Source organism: Punica granatum, chromosome 1, assembly GCF_007655135.1.
Source record: "Punica granatum isolate Tunisia-2019 chromosome 1, ASM765513v2, whole genome shotgun sequence".
Classification (NCBI taxonomy): Eukaryota; Viridiplantae; Streptophyta; class Magnoliopsida; order Myrtales; family Lythraceae; genus Punica; species Punica granatum.
The window spans coordinates 4,563,138-4,585,901 of record NC_045127.1 but is presented as its reverse complement, the minus strand read 5'-3'; the positions used below and the strand labels follow the sequence as shown (position 1 = coordinate 4,585,901).

Genomic DNA, 22,764 nt, shown 5'->3' with positions numbered 1-22,764 from the left:
CTGTGGCCAGTTCTCAAGATTGGTACATGGTTAGAAACTAGAAAGTCCAGATTGGTATATAGTAATTGAACTGAAACTCCCGATCCAATTGAATTTTCCAATTTAAAAGGTATTTTGTATTATATATATATATATATATTTTTTTTTTCTCAATATATATTTTTTCTTATCTCATCTCATCTTAAAATTTTCTAATCTAAAAAATATTATATATCTATATATAATCTTATCTTATCTTTTGAAATTTTCATTTTATAGCCCTCACTATTTTTCCTGTTGAACTTTATTGTATACCGGAATTACTAAAATCTCTCCTATTTTACCTTAATAGTCACAATTTTATTTTCTCAAGGATCTCCTCCATCATCTCATCTACTATTTATTAAAAAAAACAAAAAGGATATGAAAAGCCGACTAAAAACAAACCATAAAGAGATGACCTTTGCGCGTGCACAAGGGCTAATTTTATAATGCCAATTCAATTGTCTTATAACTTCTTATATTATTTGTCTAAAATTCACTTTCCAATTATAATACTGGAGAAAATTCTAAAAAAATTGAAATTAGAATTGCTACTTTTAAAAAAGTAAAATTTTGTGAACGTAAATTGATTTAATCGGCTCGACACTGGTTCTCTTGAAGCAAGATATTAGGTTCGAATTTGTTATTCACAATGAGAGAATTTTACTCTTAATGAGCCAATTCGACTCGAACCGAATTAATCGAGGTCCGAAACAATTGGATTCGGCATACCATAGTTCCCAAAGTAAAAGGCATAACTGTCATTTTTTTCCCGGTATGGCAGAATATTTATCTTCGTTAATGTTTTTTTTTCGGTGGCGGCCCTAAATATATATCGCGCAAAAGCGGAAGTTATCCGCCCACTCTCTCTCCTTGCAGGCGAACAGGACTTCCTACCGAGAGAGAGAGAGAGAGGCAAAGAGAGAGAGAGCGTGCTCAAAGTTATCGAATTAGGGTTTCCTCTCTCTTGCTCATCCGCTAAATTTCCTTCGATCGAGCCTTTGAACCTTGGATCAGGTAATTCCCCTGTTGTTTTGATCCCGATCCGATTGATTTCTTCACTTTTTCCGATGTTATTCAGATCTATGTGCTGAGCGACGCATGTTGAGTATGTATTTGCCGCCAATTTCGGGTTCATGAGTCTCCTCATCTCATATGGTTTCCGTGCTCACGATCTGTCGTTCGTTGGTGTTGATCTGCCCGTTGCGTGTTTGTGGGAGTGAATTAGGGTTTCTCGATCTGCTGCTAGATGTTTGGCCTTTTGGGTGTTTCTGTGGAGGATTAGCTGATGTTTCATGATGATCCATGCGTGGATATATTATTGGAAAGTAATCCAAGACGTTAGGAAGCATTGTCTGATTTGTTATTTCCCTTTGGATAAAGTTTTCAATTTGGTTTGCTCAATATAATTCCTTGGTAAATAATTATCGCGGCTATGTTAGCATGAATCATTATCTCAAATGTACTGATCAGATGAACTTACATGTTCAATGGTTGTCCTAGGAAGTCCGGAGCAATATGTGATGTTGATTCTTTTTGTCTGTTGGGGCAGTTTGAGTTTGCTTATCTTTTTATCTGGACAACGTTTGATCTTTTTCGATTGTTGGGTTTCTGAGTTGTGGACCTTTGGTTAAATGATAGTTTGAGGTTTGTGCCTTGCTGGAAAATTTTACCTGTGCTTGGTGGTGTTAACTTTTTTTTTTCCAGACGTACCACGCTTGCCGTATTATCCAGCTCCTAAGCACCCTGGTCACGATTATCCGTTTCCAACAGCAGCCAAGTTTCATGTCTGATCTCGACACCCAGATTCCTACTACTTTTGGTATGTCAATTGTTGTCAATTGAAGTGCGAATTTATAAGTGAGTTTTGTTTTCTCCTCTCTGAATCATTGTTTACGCGGCTCGATGTGTGGATGCTAGATCCTTTTGCTGATGCGAGTTCTGAGGACTCTGGTGCTGGAACAAAGGAGTATGTCCATATTCGCATACAACAGCGGAATGGTAGGAAGAGCCTGACAACCGTGCAGGGACTTAAAAAAGAATTCAGCTACAACAAGATTCTGAAAGACCTTAAGAAAGAGTTTTGCTGCAATGGTACTGTTGTTCAGGATCCAGAACTAGGGCAGGTACATGATGTTTTCTTGGATTTAGTTTAATCTATCCTCGTTTGGTCTATATCCAGAATTCTTCAAGTCTCTTTCTCTATGATAACAGGTCATTCAACTTCAAGGTGATCAGCGGAAGAATGTTTCGACCTTCCTTGTCCAGGTAAATGATAGATCCCTGGACAGAAATAAATTATAAATTAAAATGAACTACAGTTGTAATTTTTATTTCGGTCTCCATCTCTGGAATTGGATTAAGGGCGAATTGCGTGTTGTTGTAATGTACAACGATTGCCCTTGTTATAGGAAAGATGTGCCTTGGATGTTAATTTGGCACAATCATAAGTCTTGTAATGGAGCATCTACTTTTTGCATCGTGGGATTATCGCTGTGTATCCTGACTCTGCTCTTCCTTTTCTCTGGTAATTGGTTTCAGGCTGGCATTGTGAAGAAGGAGCATATCAAGATTCATGGTTTCTGATTGAGCCGTGTTTCACTTAATATATACATGCCCCATCTTAGACTAGTTGAAGGCTTGATATTTAAAAAACTTAAGCTTGTGCTGCTGATTGCTATGTTTGCGTGAGCTCCTTGGCTCCGTCATTCCTGGTTGTTTATCTGGTTTCTGTCTTGTGCGTTTAGTATTATGTGGTTATGGAGTACATGACAGCCTGTGTGACTGGTATTAATTATTTGTTTTGCATTTTCGCCCTCTCCTCTCGTTTGAAGCGTGTGGTTTGAAAGAATATGAATTTGGAGTCGAATGGGATGGAATTTGGAATCATCAGATCAGATTCCGGATGTTGCACGGCAAGCTTATTTCCAACTTATCACCGATTCCATCACACCAATTGTCATCCAATCACTTTGGATTAGCCTGATCGGGTACGTCTCCTATGATTGTATGTTCCGTCATGTCTAATCATTGTTTATCACAATTATAGCCCCGTAACTTTCAATTATTTGCAATCTGCCCCACCTGGTTAGTTTCATTTGGGTCAAATAAATTGGGCCTCAAAGTGGCCCATTTCAGCTCTTCATAGATCAGGACTATATAAAGTATAAACGACGGTCAAGTAAAGAAATAATAATGTAAGAGTCGATTACCAGTAAGGTCATGTGGCCGTGTTTCACTTAATAATAATTATCTTTCCCTCTTATTTCTCCTACTTTTTCTCTCCTTTTCTTTGCGTTGTACCGCGTTTCTACTTTACTGTTAAGGATTTGGTCAATTTATTTTCGTTACATTGCAATAAAAATATTAAATTAATTAGAGGTAGTATAAAATAAATGCCTATTAATTGTAAAAATTATTATCAAAGTAAATGAATGAAATTCACATATTTATATTGATGATTCCGCACTTAATATAATATAAGAGTCCATTTTAATAAAAGTTTTGAAATCATAAGATCCATAAACTCACCGTGTAACAATTGGGACATTGCGCTAAAATTTTTTAATTATTGAAAATTATACGCAATTATTGGAAATTGTAAATGCGGTATTCACCCAAATATATATATATATATATGTGTGTGTGTGTGTGTGTGGATACGCATGACCCATGTCCGGCTAAAATAAAAAGGCTCTTTATATGTATATATAATAATAGATATAGACTATTAGAGAGCTCCTTATTATACGGAAATGGCAAAAAGATATTTTTGATGTTGAATGGGTAAAACTACAAGTCCAAAATAAAGCGGAAGAAATATCTTTCCTCCTGGCCGAAAACCGCCAAACGAATGGATGCCAAAAAGGCAGAAGGGGCTGCAGCAATGCTGACATTTGCGCGCATGAAAAGGCATCCCAAGTGGGTCCCGCCCATGCAACTGAAAATAAAGATCATGAGAGAGAGAGAGAGAGAGGTGTATGTCCGCCATGATTGCCACTTGTCGCATTTCCCTTCCCGATTCTGGACCCTTCGTATCCTATCTGACGTCATTACCGTCTCCAAAAAATTATCATCCTAATCACTCACAATTAAAGAAAATAAAATTATCGATTTATCTCATTTTATTTCATAAAGGAACTGAATTGAACATACGTTAAGGGGAAAAAAAAAAGAAATAGTAATAATTAGTTTTATTGACCCGGTTGCACGATTTTATGAAATAAAATCATTTACTAATTATTTTGTCTTTCTAATATCAGAATATGGTTAAAGATAAAAAAAAAAACAAACTCGAGAGAATTATTTTGTTGATCGGAGAATGAACTTACTTTTATGTGTTGTTCCCTGAGCTTGCAAAAGAAAAATCAGATTTATACAGGTTTCGACTCTTAAGAAACATTTATCTTAGAGTAAGACGTGATTATGAATTTAGAGTTAGAGCCCTAAAATTCATTTTTCAAATTGTATGGAAAAATTTCTGCCCTTTTACATGTTTCCTTTCACCAATAATCTTAAATTCCTCATATAATTTTCATCATATGTATACAATTTTCAAAAAGTTCATTTATCTTTTAATTACTCTGCTTAATTAATTTTGAAAAGCTACATACTCAATTCATTTACTAATTATTATATTGTTTTTTTTAACAGATAAATAATATCAATCTATACATAAGTAAAACTAGAGTCAAATGAAAAATAAAATGATGAATAATTCTATGGATGTGGTAAATTAAATTATCGTCGAGGGATAAATATTATATTTGACTCTAAATAAATTTTTTTTCCTCTCATGCGTTAAATTAAAAATCTCAACCCAAGAAACCGAGAAACCGTGTGGATTACTTCTTTTTTTGCCACAAGAGGAGAGAAGATTAATCCAATGCAATTTACTATACTAGTTACAATATCATTAAATGTGCCACATATATGCACCCATTAATGCTCAAATCTTAAGAGTCAAAGCTATTCCATTTCTGTCTTCGTAATTAAAAGATATTTCAAATTCAATACTTAATGAAATTATCATATTTTTTTATTAATTATTAAAATTTTTATTTCATTATATTAGGTTTACAAACTTTTTTTGTAATTGAAAGAAACCATTCAATTTCGAAAATCAATGTTTATTTTCAAACACTTTTTTCACCATTTATCAGAAATTTAAGTTCTTAAATATAAACGTAAATTTTATATTGATTGAAAGCGTATATGCTATTTTCTCATTTACTTATAATTAATTAAGTGCATTAATAAAAAGGAAGGATACAGCCTGTTGACTGGTTGGAAAGGCAACCATTAATCCCCTCCGACGGCATGGTACCTCTGGCGGTTGCCTAGGAGCTTCCATCCATATAGATATAGATTTGCTCATCAATTTTTGATGAAATACCAGATATTGCTTAGGCCAGTGACGTATGTTCTCGATTATTAATTTAAAGACTACAAATTCGATATCTAGTGAGATTATTCGCGTCTTTTTATTAGTTATTTAAAATTTTTTTTTTATTGTTCTAAGCCTTAGGCTTTCTTTATAAACCCAAAAAAAGAATAAAAAATGAGATATTCTCTAAAAAAGTACTAGTGGGCTTGTTTGGTTTGTGGAAATAATTTTAGAATTATGATTTTGATTTTAACTCTGTCCACTACACAACAAAAATACACAATAAAAATACACGTTTCCCAAGTCAAATTTATAATACAATCTCATTTGTCCTTTTTCACAATCAAAATCAAAATCAAAATTACTTTAACTCTGAAACCAAACGCCTCCTAATATTCTCGGCGTATGAGTTGAGCTCGGTTTGATCCTGTTGTGATAAATACTAGTGGGCTTGTTTGGTTTGTGGAAATAATTTTAGAATTATGATTTTGATTTTAACTCTGTCCACTACACAACAAAAATACACAATAAAAATACACGTTTCCCAAGTCAAATTTATAATACAATCTCATTTGTCCTTTTTCACAATCAAAATCAAAATCAAAATTAAAATCAAAATTACTTTAACTCTGAAACCAAACGCCTCCTAATATTCTCGGCGTATGAGTTGAGCTCGGTTTGATCCTGTTGTGATATGTTTTCAGTGAATTTCGAATTTTTAGGTCACGGAAAGAGTTTGTACAATAGCATAATTTGCGCATCACGCATCGTGTTGACATCTTTATCATAAATACCCCAACGCTACCCTGCCCGAGACCAGCTTATCACTTCACCTTATTCAGTAGTCTTCTCTAGAGCAGAGCAGGTCACCTCACCATGGCTGCCTCCACCCCGACCTCCTCCGGCCTCAAGCCCAACCCGGCCTTCTCCTGCGGTCGCTCCTTCCTCGGCTCCCCTCTCGCCCCGCCCTCCTTCCTCCGCCTCCAACCCGCCCGATCCGCCGCCCTCTCCGCCTCCATGTCCGCGGGGCCCCCGCCTTACGACCTCTCCGCCTTCAAGTTCGACCCAATCAAGGAGTCCATCGTCTCCCGCGAGATGACCCGCCGCTACATGACGGACATGATATCCCACGCTGACACCGACGTCGTCATCGTTGGCGCCGGCTCGGCTGGGCTCTCCTGCGCATACGAACTCAGCAAGAACCCCTCCGTCCGGGTGGCCATCGTCGAGCAGTCCGTCAGCCCGGGCGGCGGCGCATGGCTCGGCGGCCAGCTCTTCTCCGCCATGGTAAGCTTAGTCACATAGTTTTTTCCTTCCGCACGAGTCGATTTATTCGGTACAGGTTTCCGATCAGGCCAAGATCTCCGACATGTGCAGGTGGTGAGGAAGCCGGCGCACCGGTTCCTCGACGAGCTCGGGATCGAGTACGACGAGCAGGACACGTACGTCGTGATCAAGCACGCGGCCCTGTTCACATCCACCATCATGAGCAAGCTTCTGGCCCGGCCCAACGTGAAGCTGTTCAACGCCGTGGCGGTAGAGGACCTGATCGTCAAGGACGGGCGGGTCGGCGGAGTCGTCACCAACTGGGCCCTCGTCTCAATGAACCATGACACCCAGTCCTGCATGGACCCCAACGTCATGGAGGCCAAGGTGGTAGTGAGCTCATGCGGCCACGACGGGCCTTTCGGGGCCACCGGGGTGAAACGGCTCCGCAGCATCGGCATGATTGACAGTGTCCCCGGGATGAAGGCCCTCGACATGAACACCGCCGAGGACGCCATAGTCCGCCTCACCCGGGAGGTCACCCCTGGGATGATTGTCACCGGCATGGAGGTCGCGGAGATTGACGGATCTCCCAGGATGGTACGTCTAGATTCTAATTAACATCTCATTTCTTTCCATTTAATGCAAACTATACTTCACATATCCTATCAAATGCAAAGATGTGCCATAGTCATGATTTTTGCCAATAAAACCACATGCGCAGGGCCCAACATTTGGGGCGATGATGATATCGGGGCAGAAGGCAGCCCACCTCGCGCTGAAATCGCTGGGGCTGCCCAACGCATTGGACGGGTCGTTTGTAGGGAAGATTCACCCGGAGCTCATCCTTGCTGCTGCTGAATCCGCCGAGATCGCCGATGCTTGAGGCCAGCCAACCGTCGAGAAAATCTCAAGAACTAGAGAGGGAGAGAGTGATTAGGAGTTCTAATTAGTAGGGCGGCGGAGATGGGCAATGTCTTTGGGCCTCTTGTCTTGTGTGTTAATAAGGATGAATGTGGATGGTTTGATGTTTAGAGCTTTTTGAATTTCCCTTGTTAGCGTAATGGAAATGGAACGCTTGTGGAGGAATTTCCTAAAAGAAATGGAGGAAGAAAATAACTCTTTCCTAGTCTCTCTTATTTTTTTTCTTTTTATATAAGTTACCATATTATAAAAAAACGGATTAATAATAAAAAGTACAAAAAATTTATATTTTAATAATTCTAACATAAATTTTGTTCCTTAATTTAAAAATATATAAATTTTCGATTTGATAATAATTTTAGTGCAGCGCGAAAATTTTCATTAATCTAGACGGAATTGAGGTCACAGAGTATGTCGGCGATTCCAATCAAGTACTAATGATCTGAGTTGTCTTTCTATGTAATAATATGTTGGATATACATAGAAGTTAGTTATATATTACTAGAAAAATCACCCTAAAATGACAACTTGGTCATTTTTTACATGGGTGTTAGGGATAGAAAAAATTGATCCAGCCTGTCCGGTTCAAACTTATAATTTTGGATTCATCTTGATATACCTAAATCGATAATTAAATATTTGAAATGGTATTTCTTTATTTATATTTCTTCTATATCTATTGATGTATCTCTAGAATATTCTATGAAAATCTTTATAAAATATTATACTATCTCTAATCATACATTCAACTGAATATTCGATATAAATTATGATATTCTATTGGATATTTGCTACAATCTCTAATGCATCTTCAGGTACCCCTTGCCAAAATCAAAGTTTGGTTCATTCAATTCATTACTTTTCTGTACATATTCTCATTTAAGTATCAAAGAATAAAATCGAAACTCCCTTGGATCTTTTCCTTTTACAGGTTGCTCGTCGAAGCTCGAGGCTCGTGACCTAGAAGGCTCATGGCTTGCACATGATAAACCTCATTAAAGGTCATAGCACGCACGAATTTTGTAGAAGCGTTATTGAGGTGCTCATAACTCAGATTCTTTGCAAAACTCGTAAAAGTAATTCTGAGAAAAGGAAAATGGGAGTTTATCTTGAGTAAAAACTCAAGATGCAAGTATGACTTGTAACCGTATTTTCCACGAGGATCAATCAATTTCCAATTAACATGGCCGATTCAACTATATAATTTACATAATAATTTCCACTTTTTTCATTTTTTTTGTTATGAATTTTATCGGTTAATTTAGATTCACAAATGATACGATGCTAGATGAATAAGAAAAGAGAAAATCTTAAAATTTACCTCAAATGGAGAGTAAAATATGAAGTTTTAGATTAGGTTTTATGGAAAGAAATACGGAAGAAAGGTAAAATTTACCCCAAAAAAGCCAAAAAAGAAAAATATAAAAATAAAAATAAAATCCGATGTTTGGTTCGGTCAGTCTTTAATTACTTTGGCGGGTTCGCTTCTCATCTGTGGCGATCGGATCGGGACTGCAACCTCTTCAGCCTCTGCAGCCGCTCCGAATCTGCGAAGCTGAACTGAAGGAGGTGGCATTAGGGTTTTGTAATTCTGCAGGTTTGTCTGCTCCGTTCATCGCCTGTAATTTGATCTGCAATGGTTGCTTGATGGGGGAGAAATGCTTGGGTTTCGTTAGCTAGATTGAGCTAAATATCGTCTCTTGCCTCAGGTTCCTGCGTAGAATTGGACGATGGAGGAGGTTTTAGTTGCTATACTTTCCATGCTTCTCATAGTAGCCCTTATCCCGCTGTATCTGTGGAGAAGGCAGCATGATTCCCGATCGAGGGATCACGCAGAGGAGGAAGAGGAAGAAGAAGAAGCTCAGCAGGTGGTGATTTCTGAAATTGTTGCTTTCAAAATTGCGTTCATTCACGTACCTTTTGTTACCTGTTTGAGAGCCAGTTATTCTTGCTTGCGAATTCCAGGCTCCGCAAAGAGAAACTGTAGTACGTGCAATTGGGAGCCGGAGGATGCGGCGGAGGCCGGCTGCTGGTGCCAGTAGTTCATCTGCTCCTCCTCCAACCTTAGAAGGTTTAGTCTAATCTTTCTCCTGCACCCCTTTTGGTTAAATTGTCTCTTGGTGTGCACATTTTGCTTCAGTGAAAACTGAGTATGTTGTATCAAGTTTCGATGGCGATTGGAAATTCGAGCAAGTAAAGTTCGTGTTCGCTCTGGAACATGCCCCTGTGGCATGTTCGACGATACGGGAGAGAATTCTCGGGGCCAAGTGAAACTTTTTGTTTGCACCTTGATGTCTGCGTCATGTCTCCTCTCTGATTTTACAAGAGCCTTATACATGGCTAGACAGGATAGCAGCCTGATTTATTATGTGCTTGAAGTGTGTATTTTTCTCTGAACTTCATCTTCTGATATTTTATTGTTAATGTTGATTTAGAGGAGGATGCGGATAGCGAGGAGGAGGAGGAGGCTGTGGCTGGAGGCCATGAGCTTAGAGCATCAAAGAAGAAGGGAAGGAGAAGGCAAGAGCGAGAAGCAATGCGACAGGTGAGGTTACTATGGCTCTTAAAATTTCCCATTTTATCAAGGTCATCAATCCATGATATATTGCTATGTTGAGTGCGAGCTGGAAAACTTACATTAGCTGCTTCGCTTGTGGATTGCGTGTTAGTTGACTTGGGAGAGTAAAAGTGAGATCTTGTGAAAGTATGAACATGGTGAATAACTTTCCTATTTGAACAGCCAGAAGACAAGCTGGTGCGAATAAGTATCTATAAATATGTTGAAAATGTTTCCAGCAACCTTAATTGATTATTTCTTTGTTTTTCATTAATCCATCCTTTAAATTCTGTGTATAAGTAGATTTATGCACCATCCTGACGTGTTTCTCTAGGCTGAAGAAGCTGCACATGAATCCAGAAGAACAAAGCAAGACCACTATGCAGAGATGCGGAGGAGGAAGGATGAGGAGCATGAGGCAAAAGAGCGCATGCTGGTGTGCTAGTTGATCATCTTTCATCTCCATTCAATTCTTTTATTTATATCCGGATCTGTGCGGGTGGTATTCTTCATGTCGTCCTTGTTGAAGAGTTCATGATCTTTGCAGGAAGAAGAAGCCAAGGCTCGCAAAGCTAGGGAGGAGGAAGCTGCTGCTCTGGAATTTGAAAAGTGGAAAGGGGAATTCTCGGTCGATGAGGAAGGCACTACGGAAAATGAAGTCCAAGACGGGAATCAGGGTTTGCTTACTAATTTTGTGGATTACATAAAGGTACTTGTTAGGATGCTAGAATTCTCTATTTGGTACTCTTGCAATTTAATGACTGCCTATATGTTGATCCTGAAAACAGAAAGAAAAGAAAATAGCAATAGAACTGCTTATTTGAAACCAAAAAAGCATTGATTTCATACACAAGTCTTTCCTTCAATAGCAATAAATAATTCCTAGAACTACTAAGATCTAGCAATATTACGAGCCCTGAGGGAACATGCTGATGGAAGTGCCGTAACAGAACTTGACCACTATAAATATGGGGTTAGGTGTTAAATGACTCTAGTAATTAAGAGAAGGTTCCTGAGTTGAAATGAAGTCTTTGATTTGAAATTGCTTTCAGAAAAACAAATGCGTTCCCCTAGAAGATCTTGCAGCAGAATTCAAGCTCAGGACTCAGGTATGCCCTCGACAATTATTTACCTCTTCGATCATCTATAAGTAATGGTTCTTCATTTTATTTCACAACTTCAGCTGATTAGTTATTTATGTTTTCTGAATTATCATATCTATTGTTGGTGACTGCTGCAGGAATGCATCAACCGTATCAATTCGCTGGAAAGTATGGGTGTGTATCCTTCTGTATCTTATCAACTTCAATATTTTGTCTTGTCATGGTCCACTGACCAATATCTAGATCATGTAACATATATCTGAACAGATTTCTGCTCGAATAAAGTCTGATCCTCGCATCAGACTATTATCTTATAGAACATTTTGGTTTTGATCTTTATGGTGTTATAATAGGGCGTCTCTCTGGGGTTATGGATGATCGAGGGAAATACATATACATATCCCTGGAAGAAATGCAGGCTGTTGCAGACTACATCAAGCGCCAAGGCAGGGTTAGCATTTCCCACCTGGCGAGCAAGTCGAACCAGTTCATCGATCTTGAGCCTAAAGCCCAGTTTGTGGAGGAAATCAGCAGCATGGAGGAAATTTCCGTCAGCTGAGGTGTTCCAGTCTTCACCTAGAAGTTGTTCAACTACCAAGTCTCTTGCTTCTGCTGTAGATTAAAGTAGGAAAAGTTTCGAATTTAGAACGTAAGATAGAGCGGGGAAAGCTAGTTAAAGCTCTCGTACAGTACAAGGAGATAGCCTTAACACATAACTTTACTGTTGACAACTTGACATGGTGGACTCTCTGTGTATATGAACCTTCAGTTGATGTTGAAGGTTCGTGTTCCGTTTTTTCGACTACCAAGTACAGAGCTCATGTTTCCTGGTACCTTAAAAGGAAAGGCTCTCTTCCACATTTGGCCTAAAGATGCAAGGATTAACGACAACCTGCAGATCGTGAACTCAAATGGAGCTTTTGGTTTCAGATAATTCGCATATGGTATCTGTATCATTGCATTTCGAGTAAAGTAATCTTCTCTTCAGTTTCACGAACTCAAATGGAGCTGAAGTGGTCTATGTGAGTACGTGCAATTCGTCTTCTAGGTCAAAGGCCAATATTATCTACGTTGATACTACCATGTTAAAAAAAAAAAAAGGAAAATTCTCAAAGTGTCTCGATTTCCTAGCTACATTTGTAAACGACTCATAATACTTTTACAATTTCGTGCTCTGAATCTAATCTGATTTTATCGAGATGAATATCCCAATCCAGCACATAGTTCATATTGAGTGACATAGGTATATCCGGGCTAATGCCCAAATTGAAGAAGAAAATTTTGCTAATCTCTCACTGGGTTTGGACGGCTTGTATGATTAATATGTCGAACATACTAGTTTAAAATCATGCAATAAATAACTATTATATATTTGGAAACCTTGGAGTATATACTATCATCGTGTCCTGTCAGCACGCCCCGATCGAGGTTGCGTACGGGTGCGGGGCGCAAGCCGAGATGTAGCTGATTTAGAGTTCATTTGAGGGTGCAGTGAGAAGTTGAATTAGTGCTTTTCTATAATTTGTTTTTGTAGATGGACAGTTGCCGCAAAAGTTCCTTTTTTTCCCGCTATGTATAAGCTAACGACTTTACTGTCCGACAGTTGACAACAGACGACAGTGCTACTTTCCCGCCAAAAACAGAAAACCAACGAAACCAGCTCTCTTCTCTCTCTCTCCCTCTGCAACAACGGTGAGAGGAGGAGAAGAGAGAGAAAAGAGACATCCTCTCCGCCGAATCCGTCGCTGGAACTGGCGGAGGAGATTACCCCATTCGACTCAGTCCTCTCAAAATCTTCCTGCCATGGCTCTTCCTCTCTTCCTCCATACCCCAATTTCAATTCATTCCCCTCTCAGGAAATAAGGTTCCTCCCTTTCCTCCTCCTCCCCCCCTCCGGCTCGTCGCCGGATCAATTCCCCCCGAAAAAAAAAGAAAAAAAAAAAAAAAAAAAAAAAAAAAGAAAAAGTAAAACCAAAATAATCTAAGAGGTTCCCTTGGATCTGATCGTTCCGGTCCCAGCACCCCGGCCAGGCATGAGGACACCACCTATGCGGGTGTTTCTTGCCTGGGTCACGTTGCTCCTCCTCAGCTCGGTCGTCTCTGCCCAGGACTACGACGACCCCGAAGAGAAGAAGAATAAGCCGCCACCCGAGCAGGAGAGCTGCACGGGGGTATTCCTCTCCTACAATTTCATCGAGCGTGAGAAGGAGTACCCTCACGTGAAAAATGCGACCGCCCAGGCCTGGGCCTTCAAGTCGCAGCTCACTGTCCTGAACGCGGGCCTGGACGAGCTCAAGGCATGGAGGGTGTTCATCAAGTTCCAGCACGAGGAGGTCCTTGTCTCGGTGACCGGCGCGGTCATCATCGATGGGGATGACCTGCCTGCCAAGGTCAGCAAGAATGGGACGTTGTTCGCGGGGTACCCGATGGCGGATCTGAAGACTTCGGTCGAGACCGCCGGTGACATCAATCAAATCCAGGCAAAGATCGACATCCTCGGGACAGTGTTTGGGATCAAGCCCCCTGGCGTCCCCTTGCCCAAGACCATCCGGCTCGAGAACGATGGGTACAAGTGCCCCAAGATTATGAGACGGGGTAAGTCTCTTTCTGCATTTGCTCTAGCTTCCTCGGTTTGTATATGGTTTTGATTCAGAGCTCATCATAAGAAGAACTCCATGAAAGTTTCGTGAAGATTCAATTTAATTGCGATTACTTAGTGCTCGTAGCGGTTCCTTCTGTCGTGTCATATCATATGATGTGCTTAGGATCGACAATGAAAATTGTTCTGTATTACCTTTGATATGCGCACAATTACTCCCAGGTTTGGTTTATTATTCGTCACCTGACAGATAACGAACTTGCAGGGAGTTCTATGTACTCGTGCTGTGTCAGAGACAAGAAGCATAAGGTGAAGCCGACCAAGACGAAGTTCTTGCCCCGGCAATACGGGGATCTGTCCTTGACATACGACGTTCTCCAGGCGTACGCAGGCAGCTACCAGGCCCAGGTCACGATCGACAACAACCACCTGTTGGGCCGCCTCGACCATTGGAACCTCACATGGGAGTGGATGCGCGGGGAGTTCATCCACTCCATGCGTGGGGCCTACACCCACCGCCGTGACCCTTCTGAGTGCATCTACGGGCCAGCGGGCCAGTACTACAAAGACTTCGACTTCTCCCAGGTCATGAACTGCGATAAGAAGCCAGTCATCTCCGACCTCCCCGCTGACCGGGCCAATGACAGCAAGGTCGGGAAGCTCCCTTATTGCTGCCGGAATGGAACTCTGCTCCCCGTGGTCATGGACCCATGGAAGGCCAGGTCCATCTTCCAGCTGACCGTTTACAAGATCCCCCCGGACATGAATCGGACTGCCCTGTCTCCGCCCCAGCGGTGGAAGATCAACGGTGTGCTCAATCCCACCTACAAGTGTGGGGCTCCCATTCGGATTGAAAACACCCAGTTCCCGGATCCAAGTGGTCTCCAGTCCGTGACGACCGCCATTGCTAGCTGGCAGGTTACCTGCAACATGACCCAGCCCAAGCCCAAGGAGGCCAAGTGCTGTGTCTCATTCTCGGCCTATTACAACGACTCGGTCATCCCCTGCAACACCTGCGCCTGTGGGTGCGAGGACACCGACAGGAAGTGCAGTGCCAATGCCCGCCCGATGCTCCTTCCCCCGGAGGCTGCCCTGGTGCCATTTGATAACCGGACAGTCAAGGCCAAGGCCTGGGCCAAGCTCAAGCACAACCCCATCCCGGCCACACTTCCCTGCCCAGACAACTGTGGTGTCAGCATCAACTGGCATATTGACACGAACTACCGGGGCGGGTGGACAGCCCGAGTGACACTCTTCAACTGGGACGAGATTCCTTTCGAGGATTGGTACACAGCAGTCCAGTTGAATAAGGCTTTCCAAGGGTTCGACACCGTCTACTCCTTCAATGCCACGAAGCTCGTACATCGCAGCGCCAACAACACCATCTTCTTCCAGGGTCTCAAGGGGCTGAATTACCTGATGGGGGAGACCAATGGGACCAACCCGTCCAAGGACCCGCGGGTACCTGGGAAACAGCAGTCCGTGATCTCCTTCAAGAAGAAAGATAATTGGGACATCGATATAACAAAAGGGGACGGGTTCCCGACCAAGGTGTTCTTCAACGGTGCAGAGTGCTCGATTCCCACGGGCATACCGACAGGGAGCTCAGATAAGCGGGCTCGGGTCGACTCTATGCTGGTTATTCTTGTCGGTATTGCGACGTTCGCACTGATGACAGACCGGTTCCACTGGTGATTTTTCTTGCAAAAAAACAAGGAGGGTAAGCAGTGATTCAGAACTGAGGAGGGGATGATGATGAAGTGAACCAAAATCATTAGATACGGTTTGGTCCTTTTTTTTTTCCCCCAAAAAGAAAATGAGGTTAGAGGAAGAAGAGGATGAGAGGAGATTGGAGGAAGAAAACAGAGATATATATATATATATATATATACACATACATATATATGATAATGAATCATAATTAATATATATGTGGTAGAACTTATGACGAGGCAAATTATAATTGGGGTTTCTTTGTTATGCCGTTCTGATGTAAATTGATAGGTCACAATTTTTTTAAGTTTCTCTGAGTTTTTCCTCAGCAGAGCCATTTCCTGATGATCTTCAGTCTTGACAAATTTGCCTCTAATTGCTACCAAGTTTGGGTCTTGAATTGATTTATTGGTTTCGCGACTGGTCTACATAACGTTTGCAGAAACTGTGACTCGGATGTGAACTCACAGATACCGTCTGCTGTGCGTTCTCGATTGATCTGCAAACTCAGAATCCAAACTCATTCAAATCTGCTAAGGATAAATGACAGAACAATTCACAGAGAACTCAAGTGGAAATAAACCAAACTCTGTTTTCTGTGCTGAGAACATTGTAGATTACAACATATGGTTGAAAAACAAGAGATGCCTGAGAGCAGCCTTGAAGAGATAAAGAGTCAAAATCTTCGACTCTGAGATGAAAAATTGATGGTACAGTTTGATGAGCGCTGACCCGATATCTTATGGCGTTTACTCTTAAATTTTGCAAAAAATGTGCCGCGGCATGAGTAAACTTTCCCGTTATTCATGAATCGTGTAGAATGTTCATTTACACTTAGTTTCGATGCTATGTCTTCTTAGCCTGCAAAAGAAGTAAGAAGAATAAATACAGGACAATCAGAAGAACAATATATCGAAAATAAGGAAGATTTCCAAACTTCAATTGGCCAAGATCATGCATTCCAAATGTACAGCAAGTCCAAATGGATAGGCTCTGAAGAAAGGAAGCCCTGGAGTCACCTTTTTTAAGTATTTCTTGTGAAGTTTCATAGCTCCAGTGCAGGCCTTCTTCGCATCGAGACTTCCAGTTATGTCATTTAAAATCTGAAAAAAAAAAAAGATGGACAGTTTAAAAGGGTGGAACTCTTTTCCCGAGAAAGATCAAACTCGATGGACCTAAGATTATAATGAAATCGCTACACATAATAGAGTTAAAGTGGGAACCTCTTTTTCTGAAGAAAATTTTCAGTACTGCTATTTATCGAGGAAAATTTAATTGCTTGGAAAATTTTACAATTTACAATGGAAGAGTAACTTATCTAGACTGCTTTGTAGAACCTAAAATCTGACCTTTACAACATCATCGAGGCCCCGAGCTTCAGTCATCAGCTTCGAGCTCCTATCCTTCAAAACACTAGCGACGAGGAAAACTGAGATGGGCAAAGGTGCTTCCGAACTGTTTCCTCCATTTTTCAGATTTTCCCTCTCATACTTGCCGCACTGTCTTATTGATTTGGCCTTCCCTTTGGACCCCTCAGCCTTTTCTGCTGCTGATTTGGGCTCTTCATACAATAAGAACAAGTCTGGGTCATATTCCAGTGCCCACATCATCTGTATCAAAAGCAAGAACAGGGAAAAACTTTCATATGGACATGGAAAACATTTGAACACCCAGGAATCAATTCTGGGATTGAAAGCATACCTCCCAAAGGTACAGTGAATCACCGAAGGAGAACTCTCGGCGGAACAAAACCATAAGCATTCGGAAAGCAAACAGATAATCGCCTCCACCAAGCTTTTCTGTATCCATAAAGAAAGGGTTATCATTTTCGTTCTTAGGCATCCAGTGCATCTGAAAAATACCAGTACGTAACCTAATAATACAGTTTGGAGAGTTCATTAAATTAGCTCATGAGCTCTAAGGACACTCTTACTAATATCTAGCAAATAACGGTTTGGTGGCGAACACATGGTCTATCTGGTTGTGAAATATACCTCCTAGTTTTCCAGTTTCTGAAAATGAAGGGAAAAGAAATACGAGAACTTTTACAAGCTGAGACGTCTTATGAGGTGCAAGCAAAATCCGAGACAGTTTCTCCTTATAGTCTTTCTTTAACAAATGAAAAAGAAAAACCGGGGAGCACTTTCTTAGTTTTCTAAAATAAACATGCACTGCTATTAAACGAAACAGGTTCTGATGGTTAGAATACCATTCACTATAATTTCTTAATATGTAAATTTACGGTCATAACTATGTTGGAAAACTAAAAATTATAAAATCACGAAACTTAACTCTCGACTAACATTATCAAAGCTTGGATTCAGTGCTTTTAGGTAGAAATGTCTATTTTGACACCAAGACTAGGAAGTTGAACAAATATGTGCAAAAGTGAACCCCTGATCAAAGAAAAACAATTAATGCAGTATTATAAGCACAATACCAAGGTGCCGATGAAGCTTTGGATCAATAATTTGAGTGACAGCAGCCAGATTACTAAGCTGTGCCTCCACCCCAATGGACCTCTCGGTGCATCTGAAGTTTCCACGCTTATAGAATTCAAAGAAGAATAAAATCAGGAGGGGAATTATTTTTTATTTAGCTGAACTGAACTGAATCGCAGGACAATATTAGCCTAAAGATTTAACAAGCACATTCTAAGAGTCCTACTGGCGATGGACTGCATCCACTAGAAAGGAGAAACCCATTTGAAGTCATGAGATGAGATAATATAAGTATTCTCTGGTTCATTTAAAACTCATGGCATTGGAAAAAAAAATATGAATGGTGGCATTTGGTTCTGGAAAATAGATCTGTACATTTTGTCACACAAGCTTGGGACCATTTTTTCTACTCCATTTTCTTTCCCAGGATAGAGCTAAAAAAAAAAGAAGAATATCAACCACCATTTGAATATCAGGTGAGAGAGAACATAATATACGCGTACCAATCTGCGCATCAAACGCTCAAAGCACCAGAAAGCACCGGCTTCGTCATCAATAAGAATTATCATCGGGGAACAGAGGTCACTCATTCCTGTCACCATAGTAACATTCAAAGTTGCCCATTAAGACAAGTGGGTTTCCCAAGGACAGTCTTTGTCATGAAAAAGAAGTTCGAGTAAATCCTCACCTTGACAATAGCCAATATCTGTATCTACCCACGCATAGACAGCTAAAATATCCCAAAGTTTTGAAAGATTCTGTTGCTTCTCGTAGAATACTAGAGTCCTATCAGTGCGAATCACATCAAGACCTGTAAAGAAATAATATTGTGAGATGAAACTTACATAAAACACAAATCTGTTACTTTGGAAGACAAAACTCCTGTTTCTACTATGCCACCATGTCCTGCTCTACCACTAGCAACTCTGATCACCAGTTGCTGACTGCATCATCAGTGGTATCTACTGCCGCTCGCCAGTTTCAATCACAGAAAAACCTATTGCTTAATGCAGGACACGTTAAAAACTTCGAAACGATCTTAAATTAACTTTTTAAAACAAGTTTTACCGCGAAACATCTGAATTAAATTCAGACAGCCCTTAACTACTCTTAGTTAAACGTCATACAGCCTTTTCCTAAAATTTCCATGACTTGCTTCTGATATTGCAACTTTCTAAGAGTGGCGGAAGACAACACGGAACAAATGGAAATGGCATATTAAAGTTTAGAGGAGAAGACTATATAACAACTGACCTATCTGATGAAGTGTAAGCTTCCACTGTATCTCTTTCTTGTCAAGAACACGAACTGAGGATGTACTTGAACTGGCCACAGCATCACCATTACTCAGAGAAGCTCTAACTGCTCCCACTTGTGCGCTTGTTTCTTGAAGTACAAGAGGGTCCTGAATAGGGTTACCTTCATCTGTAATGATTGGTGCTGTGACATATCTACCGCTGCCAACAACGGGAAACATCCGACAACATTCATCTTTCCACCTCATATATTGGATCCTGAAAAACACAGAAACATGAGTTTTCTGTTTATACATTGTTCCAATTTATAAATACATAGTTCATTATTTCAGTATTAGCCCTTCTATTCTTATTTACTCTATTCCAGAAAATTAAATACTAAATATATATTTCCTACACATTTGAACTGTTTTACTCCCTATCTATTTGCATTTGACTCCTCCCGTCTAGCACACATAGTGGAAGCCTCATTTTAAGCCCGCTACACATGCTATCGAGAAAGATGGCTGTACAGATATAATTCAATTTTTTTTTTCCAAGCAGATGAATATGCATTGTAAAAACTAAGCAATTCAAATTCAGAATATAAGCTACCTGCGACCCTGCCGAATCTGCTCTCGTTCCTCAAAAGTGCTTTTAGGATCATAGCAGCCAAGTAAAAATTCCCAAACTTCCCCTCTAATGGATGGATGAACACCCTACACAAATGAAACACGAAGAATAAGGATAAGAAACTCAGACTGAATTTGTGTTAGCTACCAGAAAAGAATACAGCAGCAGCGAGAAGAGTAGGAGAATGACAAGAAACATGAGGAGAATATTAGCAGAAAGAAAGGACCAGACCAGCTTGCACAGAATTACACATAAAACAACTACATCGGCAATGCTGAAACCAGATAACTGAATGCATTTAGTCCTGCAAAAGCTGTTCTTACCCCGCGTTGGATTCGACTTAGAGTCTTCCCCATGTCAAGATACCCTTCCTGAGTAAATGCAGTGTGCCATTTTCTTGCACTTAATGTTCTCCCAGCCTGTGTGATCAGATTAAAGAACAGAAGGAATCAGTGATTTCTTCTCGAAGCATGACTATACCAGAATTCCGACGTCCAGTTCACAACTCTTTCAGTTTATGGAAACATCTAATTGGTAATTTATGGAAGTCGACCAACTAGGACAAAAACACGGGGAAGGATCAAACAAGAAAAAAAATAAAAAAATAAAATCAATCATCATAGGTATTGATTGAGGATTCCTATCAGAAAAGGAGGAGAGTTTGCAGCACGATTCTATGCTAACCCCCAACCAGATAAAGAGAAGATGTGAAATGCTGAATTGACAGCAAGAAACTCAAAGTTATTATCGAATGATAAAACTCTTGCAACAAAGCTCCTTCACACGTAATGCTACATTTCATGGCTGTGTGGGAAGTAATCCTGCCTGCAAATTCAAAATTCTGAAAGAGACTGCAATTAGCCTGAGATCGGGCACTTCATCTCCTAATCATAGATGGGGTTCTTAGCTTCTCTACCTCAGTTGAACCTCCAAGAGATCCATTAATTCAATCATTTCATGACATGCAGTATGTACTGCTAGTCGAACAAACGAAATTCCACAGCTCATTCTCCATTGGCAATCCTCCGAGCAACTCCACATCGAGACCAGCCTACCTTGCAGTTCTCCAGCTAGTAAACAAAATTCTGATCATCAAAATTAGAGAAGAAGGAATCACCTTGATCTTGAACCGGGTCTTGGGCACATCCGTGCACTCGGGACGGACCTTATAGAAGGAATCCGCAGGCGCCCCGGGATCTCTCCACATTTGCAGACACTGAGAGAAAAGCAGAAAAAGATAACCTTTCCTCCTCTTCTTCTTCTTCTTCTTCTTCTTCTGTTCACCTCCGGTTAAAGATCAAGGAACCGAAATGATCAGCAGCAGCCAAGAGGAGCTGAAACCCAGCTGCAATAACCGATAAAAACCCAACCCCCGGAGGTAAGATTGGAGGAGAAAGAAGAAATTTTGACTCCGACCCAGATCAGGGGATCCTGCTAGAAAGGACCCAGTCCAATCTGGGACAAATTCAGAGTGGCAACGGAGTAATCAAAAACCAACGAACTAGGAAAAAAAATAAAAAAAAAAAAAAACCGGGTGGGTGGGTTCTCTTCTTTCTTTATATGTGTTCATGTTTTGTTCTGTCTAATTTAATAATATTATATAAATATATAGAGATAAAAGTGGTTGAATTGGACATGGTGGTGGTGCTCTCTGTCTGTCTGTCTGTCACGGAGGGTGGTGGTGGTGGATATGATGAGCATTACAGTCTTCTTGTGACTGGTCGTCGTGGTCGTGGTCGTCTTCGTCGTCTTCTCCTTCCTTCCTCTTTGTACCTTTTGCTTGCAGGCCCCATGGCAATTGGCAGGGAGAAGCACAGGCAGGCCGCTTAATGCATTTCCTCTCGATTAATTGCTCATCATATCACGTGCCGGAAGACTGCGTTGCGCTTCAGAAACTACGACCAATTGCACCTCTTAATGAATACAATCACAGAGAACACGAAGTTACGGGAAACCCGATAACGTTAGAAACCTCGAAAATCCGTTGGTCAGTCAATGTCAATGGGCAAGAAAATTATATGGACTTATATATGTGTTTTATAGTTAGTGAAATGGCGTTTTACCTTCCAGTTTCATTTCGCTGTCACTGCTTCCCATGCCAGTACTCGCTAGCAGCTGCTGCTGCGGTCCAGGCAGTGATCACCGGGCAGGCTTCGGCTTTCGGCCTAATGGGCCTGATTTTTGGGCTCTCTCGAGCTTAGTTCCATTTCATGTTTAGAACTGAATGCTGTGGTGGATCATTAACATTTCTGAGTGTCCAAAAGATGGTTAATTTAATTACACCGGGGTACAATATGTTTTAGAAAAATGTATCATTTTGGTACAAAAAAAATTTAAAATGTAATAATTGAGTATATTGAAAACGTTTCAATCAAATGCATTCCGTTTATTCTCGAAAAACAGCGTTAGCAAAATGCTAATGTGACAGCTGACGTGCAAGAGGCATTCAACGGGGCTTAAAATTTAAAATAAAAAATTTAATTAAAATTTTAAATTAAAAATAAATAAAAGAATTAAGATCGAGTGATCTCCCTCCACTGATGGGGGGTGACCCCACCCCTCACTGAGGTTACCGTCATGCTCTAAGTGCGTCGGCGACCTCGAATCGGGGGTGGGGGCGCTCCCACCTCCGATTCAAGAGATCTTCAGGATCAGTCCCGAACATTTCACCCCTGAGCCAAGATCGCCTACGGGAGGTTGTCAGCCGATCAGACCCCATCGATGACCCTTTATTGTTGCCAGAGACGAGCACAATGGGAGAAAGATCTATAAGTCTTTTTCAATTATTTATCATTTTGTACCTTCGGTATAATTATTCTATCCACATGCAATCGGGTAAGCTTGGCATAGAGAGCGCCGTGCTAGAGGGAGGCCCTTGAAACTTAT

The 22,764-nt window shown here is 40.7% G+C and overlaps 5 protein-coding genes across 5 annotated transcripts; 4 read left to right on the top strand and 1 right to left on the bottom strand.

The window, feature by feature from the left end:
- The first annotated feature begins 869 nt into the window (after positions 1–869).
- On the top strand, positions 870–2,843 carry LOC116208605 (protein translation factor SUI1 homolog 2). Its single transcript, XM_031542138.1, has 5 exons — positions 870–1,038; positions 1,729–1,843; positions 1,942–2,147; positions 2,236–2,289; positions 2,563–2,843. The coding sequence occupies exons 2-5, from the start codon at positions 1,807–1,809 to the stop codon at positions 2,605–2,607; spliced, it is 342 nt and encodes a 113-aa protein (XP_031397998.1). The 5' UTR covers positions 870–1,038; positions 1,729–1,806; the 3' UTR covers positions 2,608–2,843.
- A 3,369-nt stretch (positions 2,844–6,212) lies between these two features.
- LOC116208594 (thiamine thiazole synthase, chloroplastic) lies at positions 6,213–7,805 on the top strand. The gene is made up of 3 exons (XM_031542126.1): positions 6,213–6,694; positions 6,785–7,273; positions 7,398–7,805. The coding sequence occupies exons 1-3, from the start codon at positions 6,284–6,286 to the stop codon at positions 7,557–7,559; spliced, it is 1,062 nt and encodes a 353-aa protein (XP_031397986.1). The 5' UTR covers positions 6,213–6,283; the 3' UTR covers positions 7,560–7,805.
- A 1,229-nt stretch (positions 7,806–9,034) lies between these two features.
- On the top strand, positions 9,035–12,163 carry LOC116193133 (DDRGK domain-containing protein 1). Its single transcript, XM_031521903.1, has 9 exons — positions 9,035–9,194; positions 9,307–9,465; positions 9,563–9,668; positions 10,033–10,142; positions 10,489–10,590; positions 10,702–10,863; positions 11,207–11,263; positions 11,395–11,431; positions 11,611–12,163. Exons 2-9 carry the CDS (start codon positions 9,328–9,330, stop codon positions 11,814–11,816), a joined length of 918 nt encoding a protein of 305 aa, XP_031377763.1. The 5' UTR covers positions 9,035–9,194; positions 9,307–9,327; the 3' UTR covers positions 11,817–12,163.
- Positions 12,164–13,189: 1,026 nt separating this feature from the next.
- On the top strand, positions 13,190–15,663 carry LOC116215042 (COBRA-like protein 10). Its single transcript, XM_031550604.1, has 2 exons — positions 13,190–13,852; positions 14,122–15,663. Exons 1-2 carry the CDS (start codon positions 13,291–13,293, stop codon positions 15,549–15,551), a joined length of 1,992 nt encoding a protein of 663 aa, XP_031406464.1. The 5' UTR covers positions 13,190–13,290; the 3' UTR covers positions 15,552–15,663.
- Positions 15,664–16,103: 440 nt separating this feature from the next.
- Positions 16,104–21,793, bottom strand: LOC116215049 (TBC1 domain family member 15-like). Its single transcript, XM_031550615.1, has 11 exons — positions 20,996–21,793; positions 20,202–20,297; positions 19,861–19,964; positions 19,265–19,524; positions 18,699–18,821; positions 18,514–18,602; positions 18,010–18,115; positions 17,271–17,368; positions 16,919–17,179; positions 16,589–16,672; positions 16,104–16,430 (listed from the first exon to the last, which is right to left on the bottom strand). Exons 1-11 carry the CDS (start codon positions 21,083–21,085, stop codon positions 16,416–16,418), a joined length of 1,326 nt encoding a protein of 441 aa, XP_031406475.1. The 5' UTR covers positions 21,086–21,793; the 3' UTR covers positions 16,104–16,415.
- Between the last annotated feature and the right edge of the window lie 971 nt (positions 21,794–22,764).